Source organism: Leucopleurus acutus, assembly GCF_964270905.1.
Source record: "Leucopleurus acutus genome assembly, chromosome: 9".
Taxonomy (NCBI): Eukaryota; Metazoa; Chordata; class Mammalia; order Artiodactyla; family Delphinidae; genus Leucopleurus; species Leucopleurus acutus.
The window spans coordinates 66,734,737-66,747,605 of NC_139144.1; the positions used below are offsets into that span (position 1 = coordinate 66,734,737).

The 12,869-nt window shown below is 34.8% G+C and overlaps 1 protein-coding gene across 1 annotated transcript in view; it reads right to left on the minus strand.

Annotated features, from left to right (window-relative positions):
• Nucleotides 1–12,869, minus strand: part of DPY19L2 (dpy-19 like 2) — a gene marked incomplete at both ends in the record, with an annotated part of 87,117 nt that overhangs the window by 21,753 nt on the left and 52,495 nt on the right. The window contains 3 exons of the mRNA XM_082846836.1: nucleotides 7,946–7,992; nucleotides 10,429–10,500; nucleotides 11,560–11,661. Coding sequence (XP_082702962.1) covers nucleotides 7,946–7,992; nucleotides 10,429–10,500; nucleotides 11,560–11,661 — 221 coding nt within the window. The remainder of the gene's footprint in view (nucleotides 1–7,945; nucleotides 7,993–10,428; nucleotides 10,501–11,559; nucleotides 11,662–12,869) is intronic.

Genomic DNA, 12,869 nt, shown 5'->3' on the forward strand with positions numbered 1-12,869 from the left:
CATTAAGAAAAAAGAGTTCAAATAAACAACTTAACTATACACCTCAAGGAACTAGAAGAAGAACAAACTAAGCCCAAAATTAGAAGGAAGAAAATAAACATCAGAGAAGAAATAACTGAAATAGAAGAAATAATAGAAAAAAAAATCAATGAAATTAAGAGGGTTTTTTTTTTTTTGGAAAAGATAAACAAAATTGACAAGGCTTTAATTGAACTGAGAAAAAAAAGACTCAAATAAAGAAAATCATAAATGCAAGAGAGGACATTACAACTAAATACAAAGAATCATAAGAAACTGTATAAACAATCATAAACCAGCATATTGGACAACCTGGAAGAAATGGATACTTTCCTAGAAACATACAATCTACCAGGACTGAATTGGAAGAAATAGAAACTCTGAACAGACTTAAAACTAGTAAGGAGATTGAATTAGTAATCAAAAGTCTCCCAACAAAAAAACCTGCAAGACCAGATGGCTTCACTGGAGAATTCTATCAAACATTTAGACAAGAATTAATGCCAATCATTCTCAAACTCTTCCAAAAAATTTAAGAGAAAAGAAGACTTCCAAACTCATTTTACAAGGCTAGTATTACCTTGACATTGAAGTAAGACAAGGACAATAAAAATAAAAGAATATTGTAGGCCAATATCCCTGATGAATACAGATGCCAAAATCCTTAACAAATAGTAGAAACCAAATTCAACATCACATTAAAAGGATAATACACCATGATCAAGTGGGATTTATCTTTGCAATGTTAGGATGGTTCAACATATACAAATCAATAAATGTGAAACACTACATTAACAGAATGAAAGATAAAAATCATGTGCTCATCGCAATAGAGACAGGAAAAGCATTTGACAAAATCCAAAACCCCTTCATGATAAAAACAAAAAAAACTGTCAACAAATTAGGTATAGACAATACAATACAGGCAATATATGACAAGCTCACAGCTAACTTCACACTCAATGGTGAAAAGCTCAAAGTTTTTCCTCTAAGATCAGGAGCAAAACAAGGATGCCCACTCTTGCCATTTATCTTCAACACAGTACTAAAAGTCCTAGCCAGGGCAATAAGGCAAGAAAAAGAAAAGGGATCAAAGTCAGAAAGGAAGAAATAAAATTGTCCATGTTTGCAGTACCTAGAAATAAATTTAACTGAGGAGGAGACAGACTTGTATACTGAAAACTGTAAGACACTGATGAAAGAAATTGAAGACACAATTAAATGGAGAGATACCCTATGCGTTTGGTTTGGAAAAATTAATGTTGTTAAAATGTCCATACTACCCCAAGTGATCTACAGATTCAATTCAATCCCTAACAAAATTCCAATGACATTTGTCACATATATAGAAAGAACAATCTTAAAATTCATAAGAAACCACAAAAGACCCTGAATTTCCAAAATAATCTTGAGAAAAGCAGAACAAAGCTATAGATATTACATTTCCTGATTTCAAACTATATTACAAAACTATAGTAGTCAAAACAGTGTGAGACTGGCATAAAAAAAGACACAAAGACCAATGGAACAGAAATAGAGAACCCAGAATTAAACCAATGCATAAATTGCCAATTTATCTTTGACAAAGGCACTAAGAACATGCACAGAGAAAGGACAGCATTTTCAATAAATAATGTTGGGAAAACTGGACAACCACATGCAAAAGAATGAAATTAACTCTTATCTTATACAACTCACCAAGATTGAGTAGAAATGGATGAAAGGCTTAAATTTAATACTTTAAACCATAAAACTACTATGAGAAAACAAAGGGGAAAAGCTTCTTGACAGTGGTCTTGGTAATAACTTTTTTGGACTTGACACCAAAAGCACAAGCAACAAAAGCAAAAATAAAAAAGGGTGACAATATCAACTTAAAAGCTTTTGCACAAAAAGGAAATAGAATGAAAAAGAAACCTACAGAATGGGGGAAAATATTTGCAAACTGTGTACCTGATAAGGGGTTAATATCTGAAGTATCTATATATAAGGAACTCATACAACTAAATGGCAAAACAACAAAAAAAATCTGATTTTAAAATGGCAAAAAACCTGAACATTTTTCCAAAGAATATACATAAATTGTCAATAAATTGTCAACAGGTACATGAAAATGTGCTCAACATCATTAATTACCAGGGAAATGCAATTCAAAACCACAATGAGATATCACCTCATGTCTATTAGAATGGCTATTATCAAAAAGAAAAGAGATAACAAATGTTGATGAAGATGTAGAGAAAAGGACTGTTGATGGGAATGTAAATTGGTATAACATTGTGTAAAACAGTATGTAGGTTCCTCAAAAAAATAAAATAGAACTACCATATGATCAAGCCATCCCACTGCTGGGAACACATCCAAAGGAATAAAAATCCATATCCTAAAGAGATATCTGCACTTTCTTGTCCATTGCAGCATTATTCATCATAGCCAAGATATGGAAACACCCTAAGTGTCTGCTGATGGATGAATGGTGTATTTCTAAAAGCACTGCTGTTGGTCCTTCTAAATCTTAGATCCACCACTTTTGGAACCCTCACCCTGTGAGAGAGTCACAGGATTCTCAAGGCACTTGTCTCCTGCTTCTTTTGACTTACAGCTTACAAAGGGAGAGATACTCCAATATCACAAAGGCATAATTGCTTCTATTAAAAATAACCATGTTTTGGGGAATGGGCTTAAAGGAGAGATGTGAGGTCAGAAACAGCCAACAAAGGGGAGCAGGAAAGAAAAGTACCTAAAATAATAGACCTAAAGAGTAGCACTGGTAGCCTTAGAAGTTGCCAGGAACCAGATCTTTTGGTGGAGTCACTGTCATTCATTAAGGTTATGTAATCATCTCTACTGTGCAGAAGAGAGTGGAGACTGCTAGACCAACAGAGAGGTGTGAACCATAGAGCATATGCAGAGGAAAAACCAGGGAGTTGAGAATTCTTGATAAGAAACCATAATAGAGATTGACCATGGATTCCAGGCTGTGTCAGAAAGCAAACCGGGAATGCTGATTAGATTACAGCAGTTGACATCTTGGCGCCTTGAGGCAGCTGAAGAACAAACAGATTTAGTGAGTGGGGAGAAGAGGAATGCAAGCATGTGGATACCAGGTGGGATTTCTTAAAAGGAGCAGTTTCAGGCAATGGCAAGGTCTGGGCTGTGACCACAGAAGCAGAATTGGCAGCATGCAGTTCACCCATTGTCTTCTTCAGGGAGCCTTGCAAATAAGACAGGCTTCTGTTAAGGACATTGTTTAGATTCCAAATTAAAAGTGCCTTATAGCCACCAAATATTAGAGTGTTATTGTGAAGGGATGTGGGGAGATGGCTTCAGGTCATATGTGATGGTCACCTGGCACCTTCCCTGAAGCACTTAAACCTGAATACAAAAAACTACTGACCTATATTATCTTAGGAGGTGTTCTATTTAAGAACAATTTCTACCATTATGGCATGAAGAAACTAAAATCACTGTCTCAATTCAAAATGTCATTCTGTTGCTGACATCCAATTCTTACAACCCTTGGTTATTTTTCAATCTTGGATGAAATGCCTGTCAAGATCTCCGTTGGCCTATTGCAAGATGATTTCCCATTGGTTGTTGGTTGATTTGTTTTTTCAGTCAACCAGAGGTTTGGCTGTGGGATTTAGCTGAAAACCCAGGGACTGCTTTGGAGAAGTGAAGATAACAAGTAGGAACTGAAGTCCCAAGCACATGGCTGTGAAAGGCAGCAGAGTGAAGAGTTAAGATCACTGGCTCGGTAGTCAGATCTGGCATCAAACTCAATCTCCACCTGCCAGTTGAGTAGAAGAATCCCATTCTCAGTGTTGTCTTCTGTACTATGGGCTAATAATGTCTACTTTGCTGACTTTTTTTACAAAGATTAGACAAGATCAATTATGTAAAGCACTAAACACAGTTCATTAAACTGTAACATTAGCATTAAAAAATAAAATAAAATAACCATGATTTATTAGAGCAATCTTTTCACAGTGTACTCTTGGGAGACAAAAACCTTAACCATCACACCGTGCAACCTGGAGATTTTACCTATTGGAAGAGACACCTCTAGAAGAACTCTCTTCAACCTTGCTGGAAGGACCCCTATCAGGTACTGCTAACCAACCCTTATGCCACCAGAATCCAAGGAACAGACTCTTGGATTCATGCGACACACCTAAAGAAAGTACAGAACCCTGACTGGACCTGCACATCATCTGGTGACTTGAAAGTAAAGATTTCCCAGAACTGACGTAGATGACATCTGATGAGACAGCTTTCCCAGGATACCCAGGCCAGGACTGTTGGAAGTTTGTCATCAAACTTTTAAGGATGACATAACACTTCAGATGATCAAGATATTTAGTATCTTGATAACATATGAACTTCAGATAAAAAAGTGCCTGTGAGTTCTCCCTCTCACCCCTCCTTGTTACTCGCATGTGACCTCAATAGGTTTCCAATCTGTGCACTTTTCCTCTGATGTGAGACACTACACTCAGGAAAGGTCCTTCCTGGCACTGAGGGACAAAAAGCTGCTGAAACTAGAAAACCTGACTCTTGATCAATGATGCTTTCAGAGAAAGGTCTTGATCAAAAGGGGGAAAGTAAAAAAAAATAATAAATGGAAATCTCAATTAAATAGAGTTGGAGATGAGAAGGAGGAACTTTCATGCCCTGTAACAACAGCAGAGTCCAACAGGAAGAAGGAGGATTCCTCTTCTTTCCTGGCAAGGATTCAGCCAATGAAAAGCCATGGACTTTTGGTTTACTATAGCTCTCCCAACTTCGTTCTCCCCTCTATGAAAGTCGTTGCTGTGCAGGGACTTGCATGTGGCTCACCATGGTTATAAACCTCAAAGTGCAATCCCCTGCTGACCCCCAATAAACCCATCTTTGTTGGAGAAATATCTGGCAGTCCATTTGTTTTAGGGCAACTATGAATAAAGAAAATGTAGCACATATATGCAATGGATTATTATTCACCCATAAAAAACAAGGAAATCCTGTCATTTGCAACTACATGGATGAACCTGGAAGGCATTACGCTATGTGAAACAGGGCAGACAGGGAAAGACAAATATTTTATGGTATCACTCACATGTGGAATCTAAAAAAGACCAAAAAAAAGTCAAACTCAGAAACAGAGAGTAGACTGGTGGTTGCCAGGGTCTGGGGACTGAGGGTAATGACGTGATGTTCTTTAAAGGGTACAAACTTTTAGTTATAAGATGAAGGAATTCTGAGGAAGCAATGTACAGCATAGTGACTATAGTTAATAAAACTGCATTATATACTTGACATCTGCTAAAAGCGTAGCCCTTAAGTGTTCTCACACACACACAAGGTAACTCTGTGAGGTGTTGGATGTGTTAATTAACTTGGTTGTGGTGATCACTTTACAACATATATGTATATCAAATCATTGTATTATATACTTTATATATACACATATTTATTTGGCAAAAAATGAAAACTATGAAAGAGAATATGGGGAAATACTTCTACGATTTTGATGTGAAGTGTTTCTAAGCACAGAAGTTAACATAGAAAACAGAGCAAGTGTACAGTTGTGATTGTATACAAATTTTAAACTTCTATAAAGCAATGACCATTAATAAACTATATATTGATATCCTAGAATAAACTATGTTATAGACATAATAGACAAAAGATTATTGTCTATAATATAAAAAGACACCACAAATCAATTTTCAAATGGTCAAAAAGAAACGCAGGGCTTCCCTGGTGGCGCAGTGGTTGAGAGTCCGCCTGCCAATGCAGGGGACACGGGTTCATGCCCCGGTCCGGGAAGATCCCACATGCCGCGGAGCGGCTGGGCCCGTGAGCCATGGCCGCTGAGCCTGTGCGTCCGGAGCCTGTGCTCCGCAACGAGAGAGGCCACAACAGTGAGAGGCCCGCGTACCGCAAAAAAAAAAAAAAAAAAGAAAAAAAGAAACACAAATAGCCAACAGACTTATGGAAAGATGTAAAACTTCACTGGCAAAGACTTGTAAGGTGAGTTACTTTTAAAAAAACTATCAGTTAGAAAATGTTATAAGTTTAATAACAGTGGTGTTCATGGAGATGCAGAGAAATGGACACTCTCACCATTATAAGTTCTCAGTATCCATCAAATTATAAAAATTCATACCTTATGGTCTAGCAGTCCCATATCAAATATTTCAAATATTCAATATTTTAAATACTGAAATAAGTGTTCAAATGAATGTGTACAAGGATGTTAATTACTCATAGCACTGGTTGTTATGACAAAAAGGTAAATATAATCTAAATGTCCACTGATGTGGGAATGGCTAATTACATGATAGTCACTCATGATGCTGAACAATAAAACGTGGAGACTACTACAACGTATGAGGAAGATCTAGGCAGATGCCCAAGACACGCTGTTACATAAAAGTTACAGAATAATACCATTTAAATAATACATTGGGTTTTCAGAAGTGTTTTCTGGAATGATACATACAAAGCCACTTACAATCAGCACTAATTGAGGAGTACACTGAAGAGAGGGGAACATTTCCTCTTTTCTTGATATACTATTTTTTCTGATTGTATTACTATAAGCATATAGTTGACTCCTGAACAACATGGAGGTGAGGGGCGCAGTTGAAAGTCCGAGTATAAATTATAGTTGGCCCTCCATATACTTGGTCCCTCTGTATCCCAGGATTCAACCAACCACAGATCTAGTAATAGTGTAGTATTTATTATTGGGAAAAAAATCTGCAAATAAGTGGACCCATGCAGTTCAAATCCATGTTGTTCAACAGTCAACTGTATTATTTTTGTGATTTAAAGGCCACTCTGCCCATAGCCATCACTTTCAGGAATGTAATCGCCAAAAAGGACCTCCTAACTTTGAGCGAAGTATCTTCCTTCCACCAATTGGCTCCCTCAAGTCTGTCATCTTCCACATTATACTCTCTCAAATGTTTGAAGACAGCTGCCATGTACCCCTCAATCTTCTATTATTCAATTAAATATCCCAGGTCTTTTCATGCATTCCTTAAGTGAACAGTTTTCAGGGCTCTAAAAACATTCTTTTTAGAATGTCAAGACATGTTCCCCCAGGCTCCATCTGACCAGAACAAAGTAGAGTGGATCTACTAACCCTCTTGATTTGGAAACAATTTCAACAAACAAGATGTTACCATTTCAACCATAAGATTCTAATTAGCTCTTCTGGCTACCATACAAAACTGTTTACTGAAAATATAAGCATGGGGTACAGGGTTCATGGAAACTCTATTCTATCTTCAGAATTTTTTCTGTAAATCTAAAGCTGTCCTAAAATAAATTTTATTAAAAATAATCCATCTAATGAACATATCTACAAATATAAAATGTAATCTGGGTAAAATTTTCCTCAGAAGGAAGTTTTCTTCACAATTCTCATGTCCTATAGCAAAGTGTGATTTGAGTTATATTTTGCTCATATTTATCCCATAATTCTAGTGACTAATAAAACTACAAAGAAATGCAATAAAACAAGCAGTTTTAACAATAATGTAGGAAAAGTTATTTCATGAATATTCAGAAAAACAAGTATGTTTTCTCTGAAACTTCAAAAAAAAAAGAATCGCCAAAATAAAACTTTAGCTTACTTCTGTTTACTGACTTTAAATTGTAGTGGTATATTAAAATTAAACTAAATCAATTTAAACTTTGAGTTAATTCACAAATATAAACCCTTCAAAACAAGTCCAAATGCATAAAAGAGAGACAGCCATAAGAATAATACATTCGGTCTTTTTTTTTAAGAAGACATCTAAGTTTGGTTCATGTTTCCTGTTGTAATCATAATGCTTAAGTTTAATGTATATTCATTTGAAAAACTGATATTACAGTAAGTTATTTAATAACTGAATATAGTATGGTTTAAAAACAACTATGAAATAATTACCTCAGATAAGTGTTTGCAGATAAGACACGTAAAATATCACGAAAAGCCTGTGAATAGAATCAAATCGATGAAATTTCTAAGGAATTAAGTGATGTTTAAAATGTCCTGATTCATTAACAAAAATACCCCCACTAGAAAGAAGTATTTTTATTGTTAAAATGAGTCCTCAGAAACAGTTTAGTTCCAGCTCTACCTCAGGCAAATAATTTCTTGAAGTTGTAACCTCCTTTTCTATTAAAAAAAAAAGTTTTGGAGTAAATCTTTCAGCTCTAAAATTCTAAGCTTTTTATATGTGGATAACTTCTTACCAGTGTTTAAGTTTATATTTTACTGGGAGGCAGGTGGGTTGTGGGGGATTGGTTTCCACAAAGGAGGCAGCTTCCTCCAGGTACTTTCAGAGACTATTTTATCTTGACCTTCTAAGCGAATTAGGAATTTCTCTCTATCTACACAGTCTATATGCCTGCTTCACTCAAACTCCTGATTATTATAAAATTAGCTATGGCGTATCTGCTTCCCTGATCTACCTCAGCCTGAAGTGACTGCTACAGAAGGCTTAAGAGCACTTATCAAAATGGGACTTCCCTGGTGTACCAGATGATGATGAGAGAGGGAGAAGTGAAGGCAAAAAATGTGGAAGATAACTTTGGCCAAAGAGGTTTTAGCAGCAATTACACACAACTTAAGAAATTTACAGGGAACTTAAAATTTTGCACTCTGCATGATATGTGGCTTATAACCCACAGATAAACAATGAAAAAAATACGTAATAAAATTTCGACTCTAATGTTAAATTAAATCTAAGTTTAGAATTTTTAACTTCTCTCATTGATTCAAGGGCATCTGGCATGGACGAATGTTTCAAATAATGAAAATGAGATTATCAGTCTTTTTGGCGAGCAAAAGCCTATTTAAAGGTATAGATAACCGAATATATGCATTTATAGGAGACTAAGATTCAATAGTGTTACAGGAAATCATACTAGACATGCCTTCCTCCTTTCCTTCTCAGAAGTGATTTCACACAAGTGAAAAGTTAAATGAACATCAGAAGTAGCCCTGAGGTGGAAAATAAGCCATAATAGGACAATTAAAGACTGAGGTGTTTATGTGGATGCAGAAAGGAGTTAAGCTTTAATGGCTGCAGGGATGTGTGTGTGCGCGCGCGCGCGTGTGTGTGTGTGTGCATGCGTGCATGCATGCGTGAGTGCGCCTGCTACTGCACGTGCACGGTTTGAGCTGTGGTATGTTTGGGGGCTAGTATGATGTTTATGAGTCTTAGATCTTGTATCTTTATTTTTAAAATAGTTAATAGTAGATCTAGTTATCATTTTCTCCTGTGCTAGATATCTCCCCTCTGAACAGTTAATTCTTGCATTAGTCCCCCCCCCCAAGTGGAGCCTTGTAAGAATAACACAAATTGCCATGATGGAATAGAGAAATAGGCTAGTGGAGAAAATATGCAACTTGAGCTAAGTAGGGCCAAAGCAATGGAAAGCAGCAAACCTGTGTGTAGTTTACCCATTTGTATCTATCCTGACTCTTTCCACATGGTCCCTAGAGAACTGGATCAAGGGTGAAACAACAGAGATGTACAGGGAGATGCCTTTCTCACTCATAAATTATTCATCTTCTATGTGAAAACAAAGGAATGAGAAATGTGGGAACTGGAAATACATAGGGAAGATAGACAATTTGACTTTAAATTTAGAACACTGGCTTCAACAGAACCACACTTCGTATGACAGTAGAGAAATCATGTTATTGCTATCTGCTTAAAAGCATAAAATACATACTGACTTAAGGCAGGACAACTTTTAAACAATAAAAACAAAGATGGTTCAAAATTGCTAAAAACTGAGGACCCACTGTCTTTAACCAGACTTTTGGATAAACTACTCCCAGACCAAGAAAATCTTCCAGTGGTATTTTAAACATTATTTCTTCTACTGTGATAACATTTTGGTTTTTTGTGAACACAGTGAACAGTAGAGAATGATATTTTACTGGCTATACAAATTTCTCCTGTTCATGTCTCAAAATGGATCAACACTTTTTTGAATGTGCTTTATATTTGAAAGATACCAAAGTGGTCATTGTACTTTTCTTTTTTAGTACCTATAACAATTGCAATTATTTAATCATTTGGGAAATTATTTGCTGAATGTTCCCCCCGGCTCAAACTGTGAGTTTCAAGATAGGGCTGGGCTTGTTTTATTTATCTCAGTGTACCTACTTTGTTAACGTAGTTCTTAGAACATGGTAACTGACAAATTTCTTTCGAAAGAATGAGTAAAAATATCTTTTCTAATGTGGCTTTCAGAAAAACACCCACATAATACTAGATAAAGAAAAATCTGAATAAAAAAAGTTTTTTAGGGAAGGAAGAGTTCATCCTAAAAGTAAGACAGAATTCTGAGCTATTAGTATTAATCTAAGTCCTTGTCGTGAACCCAAAAGCAAGTGAAAAAAATTTTAAATACCTTTTTAAAGATAAAATAAGTAATCGCAATAACGATTGGAAGCAACAATGTCTCTGTGTATCTCAGTGGCGTCTGAAATATAGCAAATTATTCAAAATAATTATTTATTAAATTTTACATTAAATGAATAAAAATGTATGTCAACTTGAGTGTCACAATAAGATTTCATAAAGGTAAAAGATATCTTTGTCATTAACAGACTATATATTTATTGAGTTTCATGTTCTAATACAAGAATCAAAAATATAAAATAGTTACACAAATATATCAAATAGTTTTAATGATAAAAACTATTAAAATTAGCTATGGATATTATTTTTTCCTTTCTTTTGGCTTTATCTTTGCTTTATTTATATAATAGTAAGTTTAAAATGCGTGTTTACTGATCCCTGGGCCCTAGATTATCATTTCCTGGGCTGCAAATTCTATTATTTTCATTTGTGAAACTACAGAACTAACAATGAAGAAAGTTACATTAAGTAATTACTGTAAGTATGAATAAGTAATAAAATAATAGCAGCAGCTAAATAATTCTCATGAATTGTGATAAAGAGTGATTTACCATGTAACAAAATCATATATTTCTTGAAGGCAGGAATCAAGTAATTTTACTCTTCATAGTCCGACTACAAACTGCCTCACAGATAATTAGTGGTCAATAATTGTTTTTGAATAAATGTATGACTGATTGGATAGATAAGAGAATAATAGATGATTAGTAGTATATCTTTCTTGGCAATGTCTTATTTTAAAAGTTTGTAATATTTGGGATATTAAGTGAAAAAAACCTGAATTTTTAAAAAACAAAAACAAGAATTTGGGTTTATATTTCCTGAGTGGTCCTCCAACTGACCCAGATTATTAAAAGTAATTGAACTGTAGTAACAGTAATTGACTATGGGTCATACAGTATGTTAGGCACTTGCCCTGGTAGGGGCCATTGTTTACTGATTTTACACATAAGAAACCAGGTGAGGAAGGCCATATAATTAGCAAAAGTTACCGTAAAAAAATGACAGAGTAAGTAAATTGGGTGTTTCTGAATAAAACTTTTGAGTTTCAGATTAAAGGGAAAACTTAAGAGCAAGAACCCATCATACCTGTAGAGGAGAAAAAAAGAAACATTCATACCGCTTTTTCCATGAAGTCAAATTCAGGAGCACAGGTGTAAATTAAAGTATCAAAATCTGTATATCTTAAGATTCTGGCTGCAATAAGGTCACTCAGGCCAATCTGGAAGAAAATAAAAACAAATTAAAATTACACAAATAATTATAGTTAATAATAATTGGTTTGATGTAATAGTAACAAAGTCTACAGAGAAGATAAATCCAAGGTACATGGATGACTCTCCAAAAAAACAAAAAATACAGTGAATCACATTATGCGCTGAATTATGAAGAAAATTGAAAACAAACAGAAATAGCAAGAGAAATGAAAAGGAAAAAGAAGTTCAGAAAAAGCAAGCAGAGAAGGTGATAATGTAAAGAATGAGCTAAAATCAACATTTGCTGGGCACAAACCACCATGCAGTTGATCATGAGATTTTATAATCAGATCACTTATCAAGAAAAAACCAATTTCAGTTAACTCCTTTCACCACACATTGTAAATCATGAACAAATTTTCCATGCACTGTCATTTTCACAAAGCCTCATACATTAAGCACAATTTTTGGTGCTTCTTGAATTTTTCAGACATACATTCAAGCCATTAACTATGAGAGTTATTCTTCAAGAGAATTACAACAACTATACATACTCCTTTGATTTAGTTACTTGATCTCAAAGAACTTTAAAATAAACACCACCAACAAAATCCAATGTAGAGCTATTTTCTACTGATTATTTATTACCTACTTTGGTGAGACAATTGTTTTTATACTGCATTCTTAGAAGGCCAGATAAAGAAAAAATATTTGGCATGTAAAACATTAACTCAAACTACTTTAAAAGGACATAAATTATTATATATCAACTTTGATGATTATCTATGGTTTTCATTTATTCATGATTCCCCTTATCTACCAGTAGCAAGGATAATTTACAGTTAACTTTATTTTTCTAATTTAGAATAGGCCTGGTGACTAATTACAATTTAACCAAGCCACTTTAGTTTCAAGTCTTTCTCACAGCTGTCACACAGAAGTCACTTAAGAATACCAAGGTGTGTGTATGTGTGTGTGTGTGTGTGTGTGTGTGTGTGTGTGTCTTAGGATTTGTAAAGAGCTGGGTGACCATGTGGAGCAAGGCAAGAAAGAAAATAACAGACCAACTTAATAAATAACTTAGGAGGCCTAAATAAATTTACCATAAAATGTATACCCCCTACAGAATAAAAATTTAAGAACAACAAATAAACCTAATAAACCACTCTGCAGATCTAACAATAAATGGCAAATAAATCCTTACATTTTGAAATTTTATTTAACATGAACATGT